The sequence below is a fragment of the Histomonas meleagridis genome (genome assembly GCF_020186115.1).
Source record: "Histomonas meleagridis strain 2922-C6/04-10x chromosome Unknown contig_95, whole genome shotgun sequence".
Lineage (NCBI taxonomy): Eukaryota > Parabasalia > Tritrichomonadida > Dientamoebidae > Histomonas > Histomonas meleagridis.
Window position 1 is genome coordinate 17,048 of NW_027150927.1, and position 25,867 is coordinate 42,914.

The 25,867-nt window shown below is 28.6% G+C and overlaps 5 protein-coding genes across 5 annotated transcripts; 1 reads left to right on the top strand and 4 right to left on the bottom strand.

Moving 5' to 3' along the window:
- Window positions 1-4,731: 4,731 nt before the first annotated feature.
- Window positions 4,732-6,345, bottom strand: GO595_009688 (uncharacterized protein; the record flags this gene model as incomplete). The annotated part of the gene is made up of 1 exon (XM_067923402.1): window positions 4,732-6,345. The coding sequence occupies one exon, from the start codon at window positions 6,343-6,345 to the stop codon at window positions 4,732-4,734; it is 1,614 nt and encodes a 537-aa protein (XP_067769998.1).
- Window positions 6,346-6,372: 27 nt separating this feature from the next.
- Window positions 6,373-7,920, bottom strand: GO595_009689 (uncharacterized protein; the record flags this gene model as incomplete). The annotated part of the gene is made up of 1 exon (XM_067923403.1): window positions 6,373-7,920. The coding sequence occupies one exon, from the start codon at window positions 7,918-7,920 to the stop codon at window positions 6,373-6,375; it is 1,548 nt and encodes a 515-aa protein (XP_067769999.1).
- Window positions 7,921-8,116: 196 nt separating this feature from the next.
- GO595_009690 (uncharacterized protein) lies at window positions 8,117-8,554 on the bottom strand (the record flags this gene model as incomplete). Its single annotated transcript, XM_067923404.1, has 1 exon — window positions 8,117-8,554. The coding sequence occupies one exon, from the start codon at window positions 8,552-8,554 to the stop codon at window positions 8,117-8,119; it is 438 nt and encodes a 145-aa protein (XP_067770000.1).
- Window positions 8,555-18,921: 10,367 nt separating this feature from the next.
- Window positions 18,922-19,908, bottom strand: GO595_009691 (Methyltransferase FkbM family; the record flags this gene model as incomplete). Its single annotated transcript, XM_067923405.1, has 1 exon — window positions 18,922-19,908. One exon carries the CDS (start codon window positions 19,906-19,908, stop codon window positions 18,922-18,924), a length of 987 nt encoding a protein of 328 aa, XP_067770001.1.
- A 4,134-nt stretch (window positions 19,909-24,042) lies between these two features.
- Window positions 24,043-24,399, top strand: GO595_009692 (Thioredoxin family protein; the record flags this gene model as incomplete). Its single annotated transcript, XM_067923406.1, has 1 exon — window positions 24,043-24,399. The coding sequence occupies one exon, from the start codon at window positions 24,043-24,045 to the stop codon at window positions 24,397-24,399; it is 357 nt and encodes a 118-aa protein (XP_067770002.1).
- Between the last annotated feature and the right edge of the window lie 1,468 nt (window positions 24,400-25,867).

A 25,867-nucleotide genomic window follows, 5' to 3' on the forward strand; every position in this document is an offset into this window, starting at 1 on the left:
TTCGGCTGAAGTTTATAATTTCAACGCTAAGTATCATTCACTGAAATGTGATAAATGTGAAAAATTGATGAAAGAATATGAATATTCATTAGAAGATATAGAAGATAGAAGAAAAGAAGCGGAAGAAAGATTACAAGATGAAATTAAAAGGATTCAAGAAGAAGTTGATGAAATAGAAGATAAAGAGAATATTAATGATTTTGTTAAAGAGTATTTTCCAAATAAAGAAAGAATTCCTGTTATGTCAATCGTTAAAATGTGGAAAGCAGTTAAAAAGCGTATGATTCGGAAAGATGAGATTAAAGGAATGCTTGAGGAAACAGGAAATTGGAAAATAACAAACGTTCATAATACACGAAAAATACGGTTACACTTTACCGAAAAATTTTGTTTATAGAAATACTTCAACTCCACTTGAAGTTTATGACGAACAATATCAAAATCATATAAGATTAAGTGTTAATCAGTTAAGATATAGAATATCAAGAGGAAGAGCAGAATACATCCCAGAGGAAATTAATAATTTAATGAATCTTCCATTAAGTGATAATGAATCGAAAAATAAAGATTCATTCGAACGTTTCAGTAAAAAGAAAGATGGATTTTTCAAAAATGAATCAGAAGATTTTAAACGTGAAGTATTTAATTTAACAAATAAATTGACAAAAAATTTAATGAAACAAAAAGATTTTACGTTTGAAAACAAATCAAGTATTGATACATTTCTTTCTGCCTTGATGTATGCGATTGAAACAGCAGGACCTAAAATTAATAAAGATATTAAAATGACTTTAATTGATGAAGACGGAAGAGAACAATATTTACATGCAAATAAAAATACCGTTGAATTTTTACGTGCTGGATTAAATAATGAAAGAGTGATTGGTGATACGAACGATGTTGTGTTTGAACATATGTTATTTATTAAAACCATTCATTTTGAATTTAAAGATTTCAAAAAAGGAAAGAGAATAAATCCAGGATTCTTTCCTTATATCAACACGTCAGATATTGATTTAAGAAAATTTGGAATATTTACAGACGTTAATGATTCTAATATAAATGAATCATGTTTAATTCAAGCATTTATTGCTTCAGAAGTATTGAAAGAAGATGAGTTAGAATTACTGAAGAGTTTTATTCAAACGCGAACTGTTCCAAGAAGTGAGTTAAAAAGAATTTCTGACTTATTAAAAATCAAAATTGAAGTCAAAATATTTTATTCAGAAACTAAAAAAATACATCAAGAAAGGTATTTGGCGAAAATTACAACAGAGAAATAAAACTAATAATTATTGAAGATCACTATATGCTAAATTCTAAAGTTAATGTATCGAAATGTTATATAAAGAATTATGATAAAATAAATGCTGATTCAAGATTTTAAAAATCATAACAGAAAAATGATGTTATTAAAATTTGATGATAAAAGATATTCGTTCTCTAAAAAATCTCTTGGCATAAGAAGCTTGGTTTATTTAATGATACAACATAAACTTTTAATTCCAATGAATCAACAAACAATAAATAAGCTTTCATGGAGTTATAGAAAATCAAACGAAAAAACATTTAATTCTTATAGAAAAATATTTGTTGCTGATAAAAAACCTTTATCGATTTATTCTAAAAAAGTTAAGTCGCAGACAAGTCTGCTCCAGCAGACGCCTCAAACAAAAAGTTTCTTTGGATACATTCCAGAAGAAAATGAAATCCCGGAGAGATTAAAAGAACTTCAAGAAGTTATTGATTCGTTGAAATTAAGAAAAAGAATTAATGTATCAAGATATTATAAATTTTCTGAATTAATGCAAAAGATAATGTTTGAGTTCGGATGTTTTGATAATGTATATTCATTTTTCTGGAGAGATTGCAGATAAAATAAGATCTGAAATTCATTTTCCAAAAATTATTTGGAATAAGATTTATTTAAAACAAAAACTTTATTATATTGATCAATGCGGTGCGTATATGTCAAGTGTTCAATCAATTCCTGCTGGATTACCTGACGTCAACGGAAAGTTTAAAGAAGAAAACACAAAGGTAAAAGAGTTAATAGAAAAATTATATGATGCAAGAATGAAAGCCAAATTATTGGGAAAAGATAAATTATCAACAACACTTAAATTTTTGATGAATAGCTGCTGGGGATTTTCGATTCAAAAACCAAAAATTATAAAACATAAATTTGTAAATAACGTTAATAAGTATATTGATGAATTCGCACCTTATGTATTAAAATACACTTATAATGCAGATAAAATTTCAGGATTTGTTAATACAGTCAATCCGTTTGTTGAAAATTTCACTTATCCACAATTTGCGAAAAGTGTTTTAGATAATTTTAATAACAAAATGGGTTTGATAAATAATCTTGTGAAAGTCTATTACTCCAAAGTTGATTCTGCGTTAATATCAGAAGAAGATTTTATGTTGTTGAATAATAAAGGATTTATTGGTAATGAACTCGGAAAATTCAAGATTGAACATGTTTTCACCGAGATATATTTTAAATCTCCCGAAAATTTTATTGGTAAGTGTGTCGATGGAAGTTATTATTACCATTGCACACCGAAGATTAAAGAATACTGTGAAAATTCAAGTGATCCGATAAAGAAATTAATGAGTATGAGCTAAAAATAAAATTTATGAAACTTTGTTTCCGAATCTTAAGATTCTTTTTGGTTGTGTTAAATCAACCAAATAATGCTTAGGAGCTTGCTAGCCCGAAAAAGTGCGAGCATAAGAAACAGGCTTGAACCTCAGAAAAAAAAACTTTATTATTTTTTTAAAATTTGATTTTTTATCTTCTATAAAAGAACATGGTTGAACAGTTAAAAATTTCTTGCAACGGTGAAAATTTCATTCGTGGAACTTATAATGGAATTGCGGTATTGATAAGAGAGAAAGATGGTTTTATTAACGCCACAGAAATGTGTAAACAATTTAACAAGAGGTTTAGAAAGATTTTTGAAAATCAATCGTGGCAGGCATATTATGAAGAGTTTAAAGCTGAATATTATGCTAGCCCGAAAAAGGGCGAGCAAGAAAAACAGCCTCTTTATCAATTAAACCGAGGATTTTCAGTAAAAGAAAATTATTTAAGAGGAACATATGTTGATCCTCGTTTAGTGAATTATATTTGCTTCTGGGCATCGCCAAGATATGCAATTTATGTTGGAAAGATAATGGATTCCATCAACGACAAAGTTCACGAAGTATTAAATGAAAAGCAATTAACGGATACTGTTGAAAATGCTAAATGTGTGTTTATTGAAGTTGCAAAATCAATAGCACCAACAATCGACAGAGAGTTAGAGAATAAAACATGTTGGGGATATAGAGACTCAGGCAAAACGTTGGACCAATGGGAGCAAGAAGATTTAGCGAGAGATATTAGAGAATACAAAGAAATCAAAAAAAGACTTGAAGAAGTAGAGAAAAAAGTTGATTCGTGGAGTTCATTTATCAAAAAATATCATCCTGAATTTGAAAAATGAATAGCTTTCTCGAATTTTTTTTGTTAGGTTAGGTTAGGTAGGTTTGTTAGGTAGCATTTATTTATAAGTTATTTTTCCTGAACTTTTCACAAATTTTGTGCTTATTTTTCTTTCGCTTAAGAATTCACAGACGTCAGAGTAATTATATTTCAAATTATAAGTGTTGCCGTCTTTCTTGACATATATTTTTGATACATAATCTAAAGTTGAGCTTTTACAACAACCCGCGTCGGTGTCTGCCTTCACTAACTCAACTTCTTGAGTATCACACAATAATTGCACAAGCTTTATAAGTTCATCTTCTTCAGCAATTACATATTTATTAACTATTAAAGGATTATTTTCTACAATATCCAAACATAATACTAATGCCTGAATCAACATATCTTTGTCGTGAATTATTTGCTCAAGATTAGTTAAAGTTTCATTAGCTGTTTCAATCGAACGTTCTTTGACATCAGGATTATTTTCTGTTGCATTAACATCAGGATAAACCGCGACTCGCTCATAAGGATTGGGAACTCCTTTAACTACAACATTAACGTTTTGACTTTGGCTTTGTTTCGGAGAATTTAAATTTGTTCCGACTCTTGCAAGAAATCCTCGATTGCAAGATAAAACACTACTTTTAGGAACTGACATTTTTTAAGTGATAAAAAATTATTTTTACTGTTATTAAATGGAAGAATCTCTGATTCCATTAAATATTTTCGATTACATCAAACATCTAAAACTTACAAAAAAGATAACAACAAAACAATTACCGTTTATAGAAAATATTTATTTCTACATTAATAATTGCGTAATATATAAATATGTCATTGCTGTACGTCCTGAAATGTTTAAAAGAGCCAAAAGGTTTGGTTTAGAATCATTATTTAATGTCTATTGTGGAATAAATGTTAAGATTTATGAACCAATACCAAATACTGCAAAAGGAAGATTCATACTTTTATGGAATCCCGGCAATTGCGAAATTACAGTTGCTGAAGGAGAGGATTTACCAAATAATTTTGGCGTTAAATGTTAAAAGAGTATCATTTATTTTTTGAGGGTTAAAAAAATAAAAAAATGAACCCTTTTTCTAACCCTTAACGAAACGGATAAAATGAGCATTTTTCGGATGATTTGACATGAATATTGCATGTTTGCTCGAGTTACTGAAAGGTTAACTTTTTTGTGATTTTTTAACCTTCAAAAATAAATGATACATTAAACAATCAAACTAAAAATCTTAGCGAGCCATTCCTGCTACAAGTTGCTCGATGCTTGCGTTGGTAATTTCAATTTGACTTCTACCGTCAGGTTTCATTGCTCTAACTTTCAATAATGCGTCTTCAAAGTATATTCCTGTTGGTGCGATATACGTTACATTTTTCATTGCAGTATTAGCTAATCTATCTCCGAATAATTCAATCTGAACTGTTCCAGTGGTTGATATTCCACCCATGAAGTCCTCACCTTCAGCGAACGGTAATCCTATGAAGAAATTAGAATTATCTTTACCATGCCAAGCTCTTGTTTGAGTATTAACGCCTGAAGCATTATATGTGTTCTTGTAATAATACGGTTGAACTGACGTTTTAATATCTTTTGCTAATGAACTCAAAAGACTTCCATTAAGATTTACAGCATCAAGTAACATATTAAGATTTCTTGGGTCATCAACGGTTTCATATGCTTCTCTCGGATAAATTTTACCGTCAATATTAAAACTATATCTTATTTGTGGATTCAAGAAGCATGTACGTGAATATTGACTTTGTCTGAATACAGTAAACATAGTATCACAATGTTTAAGTCCTATTGTTGCTGCAGTATTAAATGATGTTGGAGCACTTGTTGAATTACTTCCGAGTGGTTGTGTGAAATCTCTTACTTGACAAACGTGAATTGGAAATAGCATCGGAACTTGAATATATTTTGCAGCAAGAGCATTAAACACATCCATTTTCAAAAGATATGTTGCAAGCTTAATTTTAACATCTTTTGTTACTTGGCTATTGCAAACAAATTTTTGAGGTGCATCCATCGTTGCGTAAGTTGTTGAACCGCTTCCTGCTGTTGCTTTAATGTTGCTCTTTACCGATTCATTAACATTTCTAAATCCAAGGTCGCATAAATAATCTCCTTCAACTACAGCTTTTGCAGCAACTAATGATTCATGATCGCATACAGGAGCAATAACAATATTTTGATATGAAGGCATCAGTTCGATTGAAAGCTTGCCGCTCCAGTTAGGATAATATCGCATATTAAATAACATTAAGAAATAACTTATTGGAATTCTTAATGGAATCTTAACTATAACTTCTTTTGCTGAGGTAATAGCGCTAAAGTCACAGTAAACGCCAGGAACCATTGAATCATGAGCTCTGATTTTATCAATAGTTGCGAAACAATCATTACCGGCTTTAGCTTCATCAGATAATGAATTAGAAAGCATGAACCATTCATACCTTGCGTTATGAACGTCTTGAATTTTATCTGTGTTTGAATAAATTCTGTATTGGTCTATAGCATCGCATGAACATTTATAACCGACATAATATTCTTTAAACAAAAGATTTGATTGTGACGGAACGGTAATTGGTACTTCTTGTTCTAAAGTAATATATGAATTATCTAAACCAATAATCTTAAATCTATCCGTGAAAATGTCAACGTATGTTGTGTCTCCCTCGTTTATGTCTCCAACATTGCCGTAAGAAGTAGCTGTCGTGTATTCATAATTTCCCGGAATGATTTCAGAAGCTTTAACTGCTTCATCAACTTCATTATACCAATCTTGAAGGTTTCCAGTCATTGCATCAATAACATTTGGCTGTTGATTTTGTGGTGCAAACATTTTATAGTGATAAAAAAAATCAAAACATCAATTAGAATCTAAGTCTTCAATCGTTACTGTATTTGTTAACGGTAACAATCTTCTATTAGAAAAAGTTCTTAAATCATTATAAAATTGAAGTAGTAAATCAGGTGCTAATTGACTCTTATTTGTTCTAGTAAATCCAGCATATTTATGTTGATTTTCTGCTAAAAATTGATTAAATCTATCATCTCCAATTGAATTAATCAAAGCATCAATATTATATTCAAGTTGTATTCTTTGATTATTTTGATTTACAACTTGTTGTGCAATATCTGATTGTAATTGATTTGTTATTGCTAATTTTCTTGTCGGTGATAGATTACCGCTAAACATTTGTTGTTGTATTTCAATTTGTGCTTGACTTTCCATTGCTTTTTTTGTATACTCATTCGCTAACTCAACATCTTGAGCTCTTCTTTGATTTTGTAACGTTGCTATTTTCAAATTTGTATTTTTCTGTATTTGTGCTTTATGTTCCTCAGAATTTAAATATTCTAATTCAGCATCAAGAGCTATTTTATTTTCTTCGGTTGCTTGTAATTCCTCTCTTCTTTTAATTTCTTTTTCACGTTCCTTCGTTTGAACTTTTTTCTTAGCGTTCTTAACAATCGATTCTTTGTGCGTCTTGCTTATTTCTGGTTTTGGTCCAACGGCTGTTTGATATGCTCCTAATTCTTGAGCTTTAATTTCTTCATCAACTGTTTTTCGTTGTTGCTCAATTTCCGCTTCTTTCAATCTTTCAAATCTTGCTCTTGCTCTTAATCCAGGTCGTTGTTTTTCTTCTTCAGCAAGTTGTTGTTGATATAAACCATTAATGCTTTCCATGTATTGATTATCTAACGCCTGATATTGCTCCGGAGTTAATGCTGTTATTCTTTTAATTCTTTCTTGTTCAAATTTTATTTTAGCTTCATTTTGAGCTTTTAATAGTTCATTTTCATAACGTGCTCTTTCTAATTCATATTGTGTCTGTGCTCGCATTTCATTTGCATTCTTATAATCTTCTGATTTTAAAACTTTCTGTAAAGTTTCATTTTCATTCTTTACTTTTTTTTTTTTTTTTTGCAAGCTATTTTTAATTCGCATTTGTTCATTAGCTTCTATTTCATGTTGGCGTTCAATAGTAAGCATTTTTGCTTCAGCTAATTGAGCTTGAATTGTTGCGTTTTGATCTTTTAATAAATCAATGTCGCCTTTATACTGAGTTTTTTTAAGTTCTGCCAAAGCTCTTGCGTAACGTTCAGTTTCTTGTTGAGCTTTGTTTGCTAATTCATGCTGACGTTCAATCTCTCTTTCTGCCATTTCACGTTTTTGCTTTTCTTCGTTATACTTTGCCTCAGCAGCTTTTGTTGCTTTTTTCATATTTCTTTCTTGTTCATCCAAATTTTTCTTTCTTGCTAATTCATCTTGTTTCTCTCTTCGCGTATCATTAATTTGTTGTTGACGAACATCGTTTTGATTTCTCATATTATGTATTGCGTCAAGATTAATATTTTGTGGAGTTTGTGATAAAGCAACAGGAAGAAATGGATTTTGTAAATTTGCCATCATCTGTGACCTAGCAGAATTGGAATTTTGATTATTCGGTGAAGGAAGAATATTTGCTCTGACCGATGCGTTAGGGTTAGATATTGGAGCTTGAGTAATTAATCGATGCCTTAATCCGCGTTTGACATTTTTCTTTGTTTTTCTAATTCTTCGTTTGACTGCTTTCTTTGTCATTTCATTAAAAATAAAAAATATTGATTTATAAGTATTGAACTCTTGCTCTCCATCCGCGTTGTACCGGCACATTATAAACTTGTTCTTGACGTTCTGACGAAACTTGAGCTTCTGACGAAACTATATCTTCCTTTTGCTCCGAACCTTGTGAGTTTCGAGCATCTAGCGAGACTTGCTCGTCATTTAATGTTTGTTCGACCGAAGGAATTTCCTCAGCATCAATATAAATATCATCCCTCAAACGATGATACTTCTTCTTAAGCTTTTTATGCTTACCTGTTAATTTATCTAATCGTGAATTTAATTCAATTATATGCTCCATTAATAATTGATCGTTTGATAAATAAACTTTACCGTCGTTGTTGTTTTTAATTACTTTTTGACTAACCGTTGGAGTTTTTGATTTCTTTGCTGTAACTCTAGCGTTACCGTTCTTGAAAAAATTTGACGTCAAAAAATTCATTTTCAATTCCTTTTTTAGCATTAGCAATTATAATTTCTTTTTCTTCTTGTGTTAAATCTTTTACCGCTTTCTTTGTTATCTTAACATCCGAAGTTTTTTCTTCATTCACATTTTCGTTTTCATCATCCAAAACAATTTCTGTTTCGCTCCGAAGGAGCTCAGGCTCGTAGAGCCGTTCAGTCTCGTTCTCTGCCATTTATTAAATATAAAAAAAAAAAAAAAATCATTTAATGAATCACATTAATCCAGGAATCATTACTCTTGGTTGAGGTTTCATTACCGCAGGTTTCATTTGATATCTTTGTTGCTTACCTAAATTTTGTTCGTGTTCGATCCATTGTTTAAATTTATCGCCTGCTTGAATCCACGGTTGAGTTTTATCCGAAATCTTTTGACCTGTGTCTAAAACACGTTCGGCTACTTCTTTGCCTTTATCTACGGCTCGTTTAATTTTGTCTTTAATCTTACCGTCAGGAACTGCATCAACTATTTTATCTATTTTATCTGTTATATCTCCTTTACGCTTTCTTACTGTATCAATTATTCCTGGAATCTTTTTACCAAATTCAATTCCTCGACTGATTATTGGCGAGACCTTACCGTAAATTCTCTTTCCTTTATCAATAACATTGGCTGACAAGACGTCCCGCACCTTGAATACATTTCCCCAGTCCACCGAATATACGACCTAATCCCATTTAATATAATTAAAAAAACGTTTTAATAACTCTTAAATGAGTCTAAACGTTAACAAAGAAATTGACAAAACACATTTTAAAACTTAAAAAACGTTAAAAAACACGTGCAAAATAAATTTCCAAATGTTAGTGAAAAGAAAATTAAAAAAGTAATATCAAGGAGATTGAAGGATAAATTTATTAAAACAAAAGATATAAAACCTTATATGATAAAAATATTTTCAACTATTCCAAATTGTTGGTTTCATGATTTATATGATAATGGAAAAAATAAAAATCCTCGTTATTGGCACGTGTTTATTGGCACAAATAATAGATATGTTTATTGTCTGCCGTTAATGTCAAAATCAGCGTCTGCTGTTCATGAAACATTAAAACAATTCATTGTCAAATTCCATCCTGTAAAATTAACGTCAGATGAAGAACCAGCATTTATTGAAAAAAATAATTTAAAACTTCTTTCTAAAAATAAAGTTGCCGTTCATACAATATCAGATAAAAACCATTCGTCTTTAGGCATTATTGATAGATTCATGCGAACAATAAGAGATATGAATACTCCAACGGAAAAATCTAAACATCAATCACATGATGAAAAATACACATTTATTACTCCAAAAAAAAAAAAAAAGTTTCTGAATATTTATAATAATACTTACCATTCAGCCATCGGTTTGTTCTCCAAAAGAAATGTTTGATAATAAAGATTTAGAAAAAGAATATATATTTAAATGTTTAGAATCTTCTGAAAAACAAAAATGTATTAAGAATTTAATTCTTCCTGTTGGCTCTTTTGTACGCTATATATTACCGCGTCATAATGGCATAACTAAAAAAGATTTCAAATAAGTCGTGAATGTTATAAAATTGATGAACGGAAAGGAAATATGTACGTTTTAATTGCTCAAGACGGAACGGTAATTACTAAACCAAGATACAAACTAATACCGATTGGTAAGAATAAACCAAATAATATTAAATGGGCGTCAACTATTCCTGGTAAATGGGTTGGTTCTGTTGAGTCAATTTTATCATTTAATCCTAAAACAAATAAGTATAAAGTACTTTTTACCGTTCCTGGGCAACGTTCATATCAAGATGAAATTCCTGCTTCATTTCTCCGCGGTAATACTCCTCATAAACAGTCAGAAATTGAAAAAGAATTTTTTGAAAAGCAAAACTGATATTACAAAAATTAATATATTCATATCTTACAATAAAATGTGATTCGTTTATTATTTCTAACGGTTGACCTTTTATTAAAATGTTCTTTAACGACTTTCAACAATGAAAAGCTTCTTGTTGTTAAATTTGATCCAAAGTAATTATTATACATATCGCATAGTTCACCAATCTCTAATTCTCCGTCAGGAACTGAATTAAGAAATGAATCGAAACTTAATTCAATACTCTGAACTTTTGTTTTTACTTCTTGTTTCTCTTCTGTATTAATTCCTAATTTATCCATTAACGTTTGAATATAATCGGAAAATCTACTTTCTAATACTTCCGGTAAATCTCTAATTAAAATTTGATTTATATTACTTACGATTGACTGAGCATATACTTTTATTGCAGTTGAATTTTCAAATGTTATTGAACTTTTAGCTATTGAACCGATGGAGTTTTTCATGAAATTATAAATTGTCATAAAATGATCGCAAATGAATTTTTCAGATGATTTCTTTAAATACTGTTCAATTGTTAGATACTCTTCCGTTTCATTAAATTGTATTTTTGCGATCAGAAATTGTAATCTATTAATCAAAGTTTGATTGTGTTCGGTAAACGCTTTAATTACTTTTTGTGATGACTTAGTATCAAATACGTTTCTTATAGTTTTTTCATATTTATTTCGACTTATTTCATCAAAAGCATTTTTATACATATCGTAATACTCGTCCAACAATTCCGTATAATTCTTATTGACACATTCATGTACAAATTCATTAAGATTTCTTATAACATCTTTATTTGAATGAGAAATCGACAAAAACTCAATCAATCTTTTTCTTTCTTCTTCTTGCTCTCTCTGTAAACATTTTTCTTTCCATTCAACCAATGTAAATTTTTGTTCATGAACTAAGCGATCGTAAACGACAATTTGTTCTTGAAGTTCTTGTTCCATTTCTTTGTAAATGTGATTTTCGCGATAATATTTATTTATTAATCTATCTTCAATTATTTCCGGAAGGTTCTTTCTGCATGTTCTTCAAATTTTCAATATCTTCTAAATCATCTTTATCCAATTCATATTTTCCGATGATAGCTTCGTACTGTTTTAATTTCTTTTTCGATTTTATGGTCTAAAGTATCGTACTGTTCATCAAAATTTTCATTAACGTAAGTATCAATTGCTTCTTTATCAAAGAGTTTTAATTTCTCTTCACTGTGTTTAATGACGCTTTCGAAATGCTCTATGTTCCATAAAAGAGAATTATAATAATTTGATTGTGGTTTAAAAACTTCAATCGGACAATCATTCACCGAGCATTTCATTAAACTTTTGCCGTAATTGTAAACGTAATTTTCAAGAGTTGTTGTTGCAGTAAGTGAAACTAACTTATCACTCATTCTCCCGTAAACTTGCAAAATTCACGTCAAATCATCAAGTTAGAATTCAACCTCAAAAATATATAGACTTTTACGAAAAGGCTTTCTCGAATTTTTTTTTGTTAATTAGTTAGTTAGTTAGTTTGTCATTAAGCTCCAAACACTAAAATCCACATAGGATAAACGTCAAATTCTTACCGATATATCAACCGTCAACTTTTGCGTTAAATCCTTCAATAAATGCTCATTTTCTCCGTTTCGTAAAGGGTTAAAAAAATAGTTAGAAAAAGGGTTAAAAAAAAATCTTTGAAAATTAAAAGGTACTTTTTACATTCAAAATCTCAGTTAATAACAACTTTAAGCTCCAAACACTAAAATCTACATAGGATTAACAACAAAACACTAAAATCCACATAGGATTAACAACAACTCAGCCGGATTCATGCCTCACACATTTTAAATATAAATGTCATCATGAATTTAAATATATTTTATTACTTTCAATCAAAACCAACCGATTTATGATAATTCAATCGATTTTAGCCGTTCATCCTTTAGTTTATGTAGCGCGGCTTGAAGCGAGCGTATCACGCGAAGCTTCAATAGCGCTGTGTGTGTGTGTCAAGGATTCCTTCTACAGCAGGAACATCTCCAATAAATGCGCTACCTTTAATTGTATTTGATATCAATGTTAAAGCAGCCTCATCTACGAACATATGATATTCTAAATTGAATTTTTCCGAAATAATGCAATTTACGAAATTTTTTAATTTCGGATTTCGATCACATTTATCATGTACAGTAATATATGCATATTTATTAATATCAATTTTGGCAAACGAAATATATGGTAATCTTGAAAAAAAAATAATATAATTTTTCGAAAAATGATGCTTATTCGACGATTGAATATTAATTCAATATTCATACAGAAAATTCTGCGTCGAAAGCTGTTAATTTCAAACTCATTCATTTAAAAAGTGGACATTTTTATGAACCATTACAAACATTTTTGAGCGATAAGATTATTATTTTGTAAATTTCTCATTTTTGTATGCGTAATTATGAAATAATATATTTCATTTCGATAAAATGTTAGGCTATGCTGAACTATACCCCCTGAAAAAATACGTTATTTACGATAGAGTACGATAGACATTTTATGATAAAAATGATCGTTCGAAAAAATTTCGAACAAATGATTTTTGACAGGCGTTGTAAGATTTTGTAATCAATATAACCGTTTACATTAATATTACGACGACGTAAAATAATCAGAAAGTCAAATAGAGAACTATGTTTGGGGGCGTAAAGCTTCGTTTATAATTCGAGTTTAATGATCTACATATCTTATAGAATTCACCAAGGCATTGAAATAATTCATTCGAAATTTAACAGATTTTTCCAGATAAATGTATCAAATGATTAATTTTCATTCCCATCATGGATATCCCATGGAGTTTTTTATTCATATAACTATATGAATAAGTTAGAGGCTTAAAAATTTATTTTAATTCGTGGATTCTGAATGAAGATAAAATTATACAACCCCTGCCAAAAATCATTTCTCTGAAATTTTTTCGATCGATCATTTTTATCATAAAATGTCTATCGTACTCTATCGTAAATAACGTATTTTTTCAGGGGGTATAGTTCAGTCTACCCAAATGTTAGAATATTTTTTGAAACTTAAATATAATGAAATTTATAATTTTTAATAACAAAGAATTGAAATAATTATGAATTGATAATAATCTTTTGTTAAATCTTACCAAAAACACGGGAATGCAACATATTCATAATCCCATATGTACATGAATTTATATATTAGCATATCCTTAAAATCACCGAAAAACTAGTGTACGAAGTTATTATCAATATGTTAATTGATACGGTAAAAAATTGACGAACATTATTATTTCTCGATCATTTTTTATAATGATTACGATTAGTTAATCTTTATAATCATAGTTAAAAAAATATTTATGGATACACTATTTATTAATAAAAAAAATAGTTCAACATAAATACATTTTCATTTCAGATCTTAAAAGTTATCTTTGTGATTCTTAATCACTTATACATATTTAAATATATGTATATATCCATTTAAATTGAAAATTATCTGAGGATTTGAATGAGTGATTTCATCGAACCTTGATTCAAAAAATAATTGTAATTTGCAATTTTTATAATTGTAGCATAAATATAATATTTGAGAAAAAAGAGCTTTATAGACATTTATTATCATGTTAACATTATTACAAATGATTTAAGGAATTAAATAAGCTAATAAAATTTTAATTTTAGATACAAATGTTCATGATAATTCTTGTTTTTATGGACACAACCATACAATAAATGTTGAAATACCTCCTTCTCTTTATTACAATAAAATAACTTATTTCATAGAATATTATTACATGAAATTATAATTCCAAAATCAGCAATGTCAATTTCTCCGAAATATTATAATATTATAATATCGTATAATGTTCATATATGTTAAAACCATGCGATTTATCGTGTTGTATTACATTCGAATAATAGTAAGGAATTCTGAATATTCATTTTATTTACAATAAAAAGAGAACACTTAGTTTGAATAAACTTTATACAGTATTGAATCAAAAACTTCTTTAAATATATTCAAATAATAATGTTATTTCATTTGATCTATTATATCTTGTTGCTTTTTCACTCATGATTCTTCATGTTTACTTATGTTAATCCAAATTCATTTATGTTTGTATATACCTACTCATGTACATGATTTTTTGATATTAAAATGAATAGAACTCAATATTAACTGAATATAAATCAAAGAGATGTAATGCTAACAATTTACATCTGAAAAAATATCTTTTAATAGGTATCGTAGAGGCCGTTAATAAACTGTTGTTAAAGAAAAACTATTAACACATGTAATGTAATGTTATGTAAAAATAAACTGATATGCGAAGTGAATTTATAATGGAGATAATAATGTATTACTTGTATTACAACGAAACATCATGTATAAAAAAGTAACTATAATAAAGAAGTAATCATTATATAAAGTTAAAATATAATAAAGAAGCAACCATTAGAAAGAAGTTATCATAAAAAAGTCATCATAATGAATTATAACCAAATTTATTTTTGAGATTAGACATTTCACCAGGTCTAATTGCATGTAAATAACTGACAGGAATGTAATCAGTAATAGCTTCTCCGAAAGTAACTCTAAAAATAACTTTATAAAGATTTTTATTTTTATTATGATATAATATTTTTGTGATAACTCCAATTCATTTTTATGTGGGATAGTAGAAGCCCAACATAATGTTAACATTAATATTAATATTAATATTTACATAATGTTATATTTATAATTGTGATAGTAAAAAAACTGTATATATCAAAATTAATAATCTCGATTTAAAAAATGATGAGAATATGTATATATGTGTAATATTTATATTCGTTTTGTTGTAAATTATATATGTTCGATTGACAAAATGCTGAACAAAATATTTCGTTTTAGCAAATGCTTGTGCAACAATGCACAATGAAATGGTGCTACGAATCAGCACAAATGAAATTCCACAACAATTGTGCTGTGTGTAAATCTATTAATAAATAATCAATTTCAATTAATTTTTGAATCTCTCTTTAAATTCTAAATATAATATTTTAATATAAAATCATATAGCTATTTTTATCATGAATGTATTTATAAATTTTGTAAAAATATTGTTTATTGATGAAAATATTTTTGTTTTATTTTGAGGTTCCATCACTTTTTCTTGACAACGGTTATACCCGTTTATATCGTAATCTTTAAATAAATTGTAACATGACGTTTCAAAAACTTTTTAACGTTGACAAAACTATAGGTATTTTTCTAAAACATAAATATCCGAATATGGATAAGTTAAATATAAAATTCCATCAAAAAATATTGAAATTTTTGAATCATCCAATCAAGCATAATTAATTGGATATTCTATTAATTAACAATCAACAATTTATAGATTATCCAAAAAGAAACTTATCTATTTCTCAAAAAATGGGTTTTGGAGGAAATAAATAAAAAAAAAATCAAAATTGTTAACAAAGCATAATTATAAAATACAAAGTATATAGAAAGAAAGATTAGAGGGAACAGGAGCTTTGCTGAATCGGATAAGTTTTTATCTATCAAGGACAAAGCTGCAGGCGAAAAATTATTCTCTTAACGTACAGATTTTTGACCGTTTAAAATCAGACCTTCCTTTTATCTTTTTGTGTATTGTTTACCTGTTTAAATATGATAACATTCATTGCCATGAAGACTAGCAAAGAACTCATGTTTTTCAAATAAGATATCCCAAAATTTTTAAAATTCTTTAGCTTGGTAAATTTACCATATAATTATACAAAAAAAATGAATTTTACATTAAGTACAAACACATAGATTTAATATATATTTTTTTGTTCAATTTTTATCTTGGATTTCGTTTGATTAAAATACAAAATCGATTTTGTATCTTTGCAGAAAATAAAAAAAGAAAAGTAAACGGTTTTTTGAAAACTAATGATTTCTTCGATAAAGGATCTCCCACAGAAAAAAGTTTCGGAGCTCCATTTGTCAGCTTCAAATCCACCCATATATTTGTCAATAGAAAGTAATGAATATGACAAAAATATAAATACATTTATTTATAATATTGAAATTGGAATTCAAAATTCCCCAGATACTGTACAAATGCATACAATCAAAGCAAGATATTCAACGTTGTATCAATTAGATCAGCAACTTCAAGCAACTTACAAGGAAAAACAGATCATCAATCCATTTCCACCAAAAAATTATTTCAGAAGCAACTCAGAAGCGTTTGTTAAAAAGCGTCAAGAAGACTTGCAACATTACTTAGATGTTTTAACTCGAACTCCAGAAGTTATTAAAGAACAACATTTTAGAAACTTTTTTCAAATCAGTGATGCTGTTCAGTAACATTCTCACTTCAGCGGTTTTTAAGTTATTGTAGATATTTAATACTTAAATTTTGTAATAAATCGATTTTAAAATATTAATTTTTTGAAAATGTTTTGATTATATCTCATTCTTGTTACACGAATAAGCTTTTTGTTTATTATAATCCAAAAAAAAATTGTATATTATTCCTCAATCATTTCATATAACAATGTATTTTTTCATATCTTCAATATTGTCATTAAGCTTTTGTACAAAACTGTTTTGTTTCTTTTACCCTAAAACTCTATTGATATTTTAATTTCTTGGGCTTAATGATGAGAACATTTTTTATAATGCTTTTTTGATATTTATCACTTTTTTCGAACGTTAAAAGAACGTTAAGAACCGTTTAGGGTCATTTTTTTTTAAAAAAGGGTACAAACGGAAGACCATTATCTGGAATGACCAAAATGGAACTAAATTATGCCCTATCAGAGTATTCGTCAGAAACAGATTATCGAGCAATTTTATTTTAATTTTCTGAAGAAGATTTCGATAATTTATTGGTTAACCAGGCGATGAAAATCTATCGAATTACCAAAGATTTCGACACAATGGACATTACAATCATTTCATTAGCTAAATTATTTAATATTGACAGGGGTAAATTATATCGGAAGATAAATAAAAAAGTTCAAAATAAACCCGGTAACCCATTATATGTAACACAAGACCAAGAAGAAGGACTAGTTTTATATTTACAATTAAGATGTGAAGTCCACAAACCCATGACACCTAAAGATATAGATGATAATATTTCAAATAATTTCAACATCGATGATAGAAATTCATGGCACAATCATATTGTAAAACGACATAGTGATATGATTTGTATGACAACTGCATACCCACAGGAGAAAGGACGAATTTATCCAATCAAACAATATGGAGAAACTCACATCGATAATTTTAAAAAGTATGTATAAGGGGTTCCAACTGAATTGATTTTCAATATCGATGAGGTGGGATTCCGAAAGTGTTCAGATAAAGAAAATAAAATAGTAATTGCCCCGATTACCATCCTTAAGAATTCTCTGATTGAATATTTTGTTGAATGGACATAAAAACAAATTGGTATTATATTTGCAATATCTATGGCAGGTTACACATTGGCATCAATGTTTATCACCCACAGGAAAACAATTTGCAAAGAAATTCGTAGTACTGGCATAAGAAATGGGTAAAATCTTATTCTTGAATATCAACCAAAATCTTATGTCAATGGCAGTTCATTTTCTAAATACATTGATTAAGTCATACTGAAGTACGTTAAGGAAATCAGAAAAAATGAATTATATGAAAATGAGCCTGCAGTTATACTTCGTGACAATTGTACATCACACCTTGATGACAAGTTACTTCAAAAGCTCTCAGAAAATGATATTAGACTAATTACTATACCTCCGCATTCATCACACATCTTTCAACTGTTAAATGTTGTTACGTTCGGAGTCATTAAAAAAGAGATGCTGATTCGTTCAGCATTTGAAAACGCCGGTTTTCTTCATGATTTCCTTACAGATTTCGTGCGAGCATTGATCAGAGGAGAATTTTTGAAAGAAAAAATGGACAAGTATGGGTTCATTGATAATCCTGAATATGAAAGTTCAGGGGAATTTGGATTTGTCAATCGAGACAAATTTAATTATTTTTGCATTTTAACTATTTTAACTCGAATAATCAGATTTTATTGATAATTTTCATAATTTATAAAAAAAAAATACATTGTTATTTCATATGAAAATAGAAAATAAGAAAATAATTTAATAATTAAAGAGATAAAATCAAATTTTTTCGAAAAAAAACATTAATATATTCACAAAAAGTGATGTAGGTTTATTCAAATGTGTAGATTTATTCAAAAATCTATACAATAATTACATTATGTAAAACAATTTTACTTAAAATGTTGCAAGTGAAATTCATATTCACTTTTCTAATTATAGTGATGATAATGAGTACACATTATGAAAGTGATGATCTATATAAAATTAACATAATCCATATAATCCTATAAAATATTCGCCAAATGTGTTATCTTACTCATCAAATTGCATTGGCAGCGCACGTTATAATTAGTGATAATAAAAAATAATATAAATGTTTTTATTCAATAATTAATATTTAACCTCATCGAATGCATACTCCGCGAGTCCCCAATCGTCGCAGTCATAGTATGGTCCGCAAGCAATGCAATTTCCGATGCAGCAGTAGTCTTTTTTAACTTTTTTCTCTTTCGGGAATCTGTTTTGCTTTGCTTTGCCTTCGTGATTTTGGTGAAAGAACAATGGATGTACGAACATTCGCATGTATCCAGGAATCAATTTCATAATTCGTGCGATGAAAACAGAATCAGTTGCATAGTTTGCAGGTAATTCATTAAACCCTTGCATTGCATGCCACATATCTTTAGATAACATTTGGAAATCGCCTGGCGCACATGAACATTCTTTTTTATAATATTCATCACATGAATCAATGACTGCAAATCGATTCGTAAAGTCTGTACACCATTCACTTAATTCCATATTTTTTAGTCTCCAAGTTTCGGAAATAATTTTGATAAATTCATTCATAGTAATATTATTTCGTTCTAACATCGTATTATTCAAATTCCATCGATTACCTCGATAAATTACAGCAGTATTAAATTGGTGCCCTGCTATTAATTCGAAAAATTCAGTTGGGAATAAACAATCAGCATTTGTGGTTAAGATAATTTTCCCTTGTGATCTTCGAACACCAATGTTCTTTGCAACATATTCAAGAAATCCATATTTCGTTTGGTATCGTTCTTCTAAAGTTCGATGTGCGTTTGGCGGCACAACAATAAACCTTACTTTCCCTGTAAATGTTTTTGAGACGTTTATTACGTCCGATAGCAATGGGTTTTCAATTGGCGTAGCGTAATCAACAAATATAACTTCGACATCAGCTAATGGAACGGTTTTAATTCCATATTCAATAGCGTTAAGGAAGTTTTGTAATCGATTCTCAAAACCAATTCCATATTTATCATTACGTCCTGGAACTACAATTGAACAATAAAATTTCTTTTGTGGATTTTCTTTGATTTGAAAGTTTTTATATGAGTCTTCTAACATTGATATAATGTCGGTGTTTTTGTCACCAAAAACTTCTTCGTGATTATATTTTATTGTGCTTTTTTGGATTTTGTGTGGAAATGTTTGATAATTGATTTGACAATTTTTGATGTTTAACGAATTCAGTGTCACTTTTACGGCTGTCGGTACGTCAATTGTTGAAACGCCTCTTAATGAAAAATAGCCGGTGACATTATTCTCCAATTGTTTTAGTACAAATTCTGTTACATTTTGTGTCGTAATACTTTGATATATATTAAATGGCAAAAATTCGATATTTGTATAACTAACTTTTTTACATTCTCTTATTGCTCTAATGATTGGGTTTTCGAGATCTTTTATTGCTTTTGAATCAACTAAATATGGAATCTCAATTAATAATCCATTGTTATCGATAATTTCTTTGATTACTTCATCAAATATTGGCTGTGTTAAAACAAATACAAATTTTATCTTTTTTCGTTTTAAATATTTGATCAGTCCTGAAACATAACCAATCGTGTTTTCTCGGATATAATCTGACCCATCTGAGAATGTGTGTCGAATTAATGGTGGCTGATATGTTATTATAGCAGTTTTGATGTTAACTGTGTCTAACACTTTGTATGAATCTTCTGAAGAAAAATCAATTTCATTAATTCCATTAACTGATACATATGAAATATTTCTTTCTTTAAAAATTTCTTTAAGTGCATAACCAATCGTTGTCATTCCTCCAACAATTAATATGTGTTGTTTTGTTAATGTACTTTTATCAATATGTTTGTTAAATAAAAGTGAAAGTTCCTTGCTAAATTGAGTTCTGTCTATGCATTTCCCTTTGTTTTGAGAAATATTTCCACTAAATTTAAAGTATGGATTATTGGTATATTTTCCTGTTTGTGGGATTGTTATTGCTTTATATACATTTAAGGCGTCATTTGTTTCGTATGGATTTGTTTTATAGGTTGGAAATAGTTCAATCAAATTTGCACCATCATTTGATTTAAATAAGAAATAGTAAAGACTAAAAAGGATAAGTAAAAATGTTGTGAATAAAAAAGAAATATATGTATTTTTGTGACTTAATTTCAAATTCTTCATATTCTAAGTTCTATTTTTTTAAAAAAAAATGGTCAAACCAACAAAAAAATTTATATGACGATAACTTTTAAAAAGTCAGCATTTCAATTAAAAATGCCACCCCAGAATGCGCTGTAGAAATATTTTCCATTTTACTGTCGTCAAATAAGTTTATAAAAATTTTAAAATCATCAAGAGTATAGTTTGGGAAGAAACAAATTATATGATAAAAAAAAATGGTTCACAATATATTCTTAAGGAGTGTCGCTCGAAGGAAATTTGACAAAAAGTGACAAATAATTTGATGGAAAAAAAAAAGAATCGCGGGATTCAAAAATATTTTTTAAAATTCCCATATTTTTATCACCCCTATAAGATACACTCTTTAAAGCTACATACGCGGAATTGAAAAATAAAATTGATGAAATAAGACATAACATATGTTATGTGTTAGAAAATATAAACTATGATATGGATAACAGAGAATAAAAAGTATGATAATGATATCATTTTGGAAAAAATAAGAATATAACATACATCAAAAATAATTAAGATCGGACTAAGATACCTTGTCTTTTCAATTGAAATTAATTTCACTTCTAAATTATATATATATATATATATATATATATAAAATACATCAGAGATCTATTCCCTTCAAATTCTTCATCATTTGAAAATTTTCAATTCCAAAAAAAAAAATGTTTGATAAATTTTTCTTTTATTCATCAGTCATTTGTAATTCCACATAATCAATGTATTTTTTCACATCTTCTATGTTGTCATTAAGCCATTTATACAAAACTGTTTTGTTCCTTTTACCCAATCTACCAATTTCATTGACCTTTCCGATATGGTGTCCTATCATTTTTGCTATAATTAGAAGATCATTCTTTGTAAGTTTTATCAGATTCTTTTCATAAAGCAGTCGATAGATTTCAGACTGCTTAAAAACAAAATCATTAATCCTGTTTTTGATTTTTTCCTGTTCCGAGATTGCTTCAGTGAAATTCTGTTTTTGAAAGATATCAACATCATTTTTAATTTTGTTTAATTGTTTGATAACTTTTGGAAATTTTTTTTGATTTGTAAGTTGGATTATTCGTTGTTTCAAATCTTGCAACTCTTCTTCGAAATTATTTGGTAAGATTTGTTTGTTTTCTTGAGATGGAAACAATGGAAAAATTAAATCAAACGATTTTTTTTGATATTTTTTAAGACATCCTAATCATATATAATAATATATTTTATTATCCGAGTTCGCTGATAGTGTAGTGGTTATCATGTAGGATTGTCGTTCCTGTGATCCGGGTTCGATTCCCGGTCAGCGAGTTTTTTATTTTTGATGTTTTTTTTTTTTAAATCTAATAAATATTTACAAGTTGTGTTTACATACTTAATAAATTTAGTTTTGGATTTAACAACAATGTTTATTAATAATAAAATTAAATGCATTCATAAAGTTGTTGGGATAGGTTTGCAACATTTTCATCACTAGATGTAGTCAATTCCGAAATCATTTCTTTATCGATAAAATCTGAAATTTCAAATGACATATTCATCAGATTTAGAAAAGAAGAAATTATATTTGCAGAAAGTTGGTAATCGTCAACATTGAACAACTCTTGTAAAAAACCTATTGTCACCTCGTTTACAAGTGGTATAATTTGTTCTCTAGATCCTGAATGAAAAATTGTTGTAATCAAATATCCTGTTTCAACTTTAGTTTGGGTTGGAGAGTTCCCTATGATATAGTTTATTGCTCCATATACATCGTTATCAATAAGCAATTGTACATAGTCGGGTCCATTTGCAGCAAAATTCGAAGACGTTTGAATTGACGCATTTGCGGTTTCGTTATTGAAATCGAAATAAAATAAAACGTTTTGAACGGGAAGATATTCCAAAAGTCGAAATTTGTAATCTTCGTTCTCTGTGTTACAAGCAATCGAACAAATAGAAATTGCAACTTTCGCTGAGGTTTCATCTTTAGAAGCTACTTGGTTCATAATAAAATCGAAGATGAACGTTGAATAAAATAATTCAACAGATTGTGATGAACGACGTAACCAAAAATATATACACCACTCAAGGTTTAGTACCGTTGTTGCTGAGATTTCAGGTTTTGAAAGCCATCGAGGAAAAGCATTATTTATGAATTTAATGAATTCATCTTCGTTTACATTGCAAAATCGGAAGAAATTAATGAGTGTCTTACTTATGCAATTGTCTTTTTTCTCGTCTTCATTAAATCTATTAAGAATTTTAAGGATAAATTGGGGATAAAAAAATATAGGAGAATCAGTTGTTATGTTGTATATAAGTTTGAGGATACCGAGGAAAAGGGAATTTTTTTTAGCAGAAAGGATTTTAATGACTTTGTTCTGACATGCAATATTAGATTGAAACTCTAAAGCAATTTTGGAAGATACAAATGAAACCTCAATAAAAAAATTTAGGATTGATTCAAGAAGATCATCTGGTGTGTCTTCTCGACTAAAAATATCGAATAAAAATGAGTATGCTTGGTGTGAAAGAAATTGAAAAACTATCATTCTTTGAAGTTGGCGTTTTTCAAAGTGGCTTCTAATCGAGTCTAAACGATCAGGAATTAATGTTTGACTTCTTATTATCGAATAATGATTAACATCAGAACATAATTTTTTAAGCATATGTATCTCTTCATTTAGTTCTTGACCGTTATCAGAAAGATCATTAATTTCTGTTACTCTTGCTTCATCCAGAATGGTTTTTTTTAGATCCATTTTAAGACGACCGTTTATTCAGACACTTTTGTCAAAGAAGAAAATCATTTGATATTTTTTAATTGTTGGATTTCCTGTTTCTTTAATTTAATTATGAGCTTAACATCCAGAAATCAACAAATTTAAACTTTCGGAGTTTCATCAAAATTATTTAGAAATTGAGAAATTGTAATTTTGAAATATATTTCAACAATAAACAAAAAAAATGCGCATACGAATCACTGTATTTACTCCTAAAACAACAAAATTTCCACTAAATCGTTTCTTTTGAAATATCCTTTTTTTTTAGACATGTTATGTAAAATTAATGTCAACATCTGCTTCAAACATTCTATCATTTAAGGGAGACCGTGATGCTTTAATACAGCAAGTTGTTAGTGCTGGAGAACTTGTGGCTCTTGTTATTTATGCTCCATGGTGTCCATCATGTCGAAAATTATCTCAAGAGTTACCTTCTATTTCAAACGATTTTCCCAATGTTCTCTTTCTCAAAGCAAATATAGGCGAAGCTAAAGAGTTATGCTCTTCTTTTAATTTAACTGCAATTCCACATATTAAGTTCTTCACAATGAATGGTAATCAATTAACTGAACTTAAATCCATAACAGGTGCCAACTTTGCAAACATTAGAGCAATGCTTACAGAACTATGTCCTCCACAATAAAATATTTTTGTGATTTTTTTTACCATGTATCAAGTTACACTTATCCAAAGAAATTTTTGGCTTTTTTTAGTTTACACTGCAAACAAATATCGTAAATCATTTGAGTCAAGCAAAATTGGGAAATTAAAAAAAAGAAAATTTCCGTTTATTATATTTACTCATTTCTTTTTTTCTCTTCTCAGTATTATTCTCGTTGGAAATTAGAAAAAACAACAGAAGTTTTTAGATATTGTATTTTTGCTTAAATTCATCAACATTGAATGTCGGAAGTAAAACTTTGAAGAACTCAATGACACATTGCTTTGCGAGTTCTATGCTATTTGTTTTCCAGATTTTATAACAGATATATAAAATCAAGAGTAAGATAATAGATATGGTAATTGTAAATGATTTTGATGGCCTTATACTTTCTCGTGAAATATTCATTTGAAGAGGAGAAGATGATGAGTATGCCAACATTACAACTATTGCAATAAGAGCAATTGCCATTATTAATGGTATAAAAACTTTTTTGAGCATTGAAGGAGCTTGCGGAAGGTTAGCTCTAAAGTGAGCTGGATTTCTTAGATTTAGGTGCTCACTTTGTTGGATTGTTTTATGAACTTTTGTTGGTATTCCTGTAGCATACAAAACTATTTGTCCTTCCTTATCCAGAAGGAGTTCGCTTAGTTTTACGTGATCTTGTAATATTACTCCTCTTTGAACAACTCGTATTGATTCAATTCCAACCATGTGATTTATTTTAGCAATCATTTTTTTAACTTTAAGGATGTCACAAGTGAATGGAACATTCTCCATTTTGGAACGACTTCGGTCTGCCGCATAGATGACTGTTACTGTAACATTCATTTGATTTGTATTCATATCACATTTCTATGACCAAATTACGAGCAGATGAAAAAATTGAGTCCAGAGATCAATTTGTAAGTTTAAATTTATAATACATATACTGTATGGTATATGATCATACTTGCCATCCGTTCTTTATGAGCAAAAAATCATCAGCAATCAATGATATATCATTTGCACGATAAAAAATTTTTTTAGCATCATCAAAGTATGATGTAATTAAAATGTTTCTGCTTGAACTCAAAGCTTTGAGTTAAAAAAAATATTTCGTTTTGGTTTCATTTTTATGAAAAATTATCGTACGATAATAATTTTCAGAGGATTTATTTGTAAAACTTTATGAAAAAAATGCACTTTTTTATGTGCAAAAGATGATATAATTGAATCTAATTTGATCTTAATTTACGGTTTTTTCACACCAGTTAAATAACCCCTTTTGGAGACCGTTTATAGAATCTGGATGGATCCTACAGAAGCAGAAAAAAGAGTCAGGATTATTCTTTCCAAGGGACATCCATTCGTTGCTATTGCTAGTGCGTCATATGAGCTTTCGTCAGGGTTAAGGGTTCTCGATTCATGGAATTTTGATAATACAATAACAATAACAAATTTTGAAAAT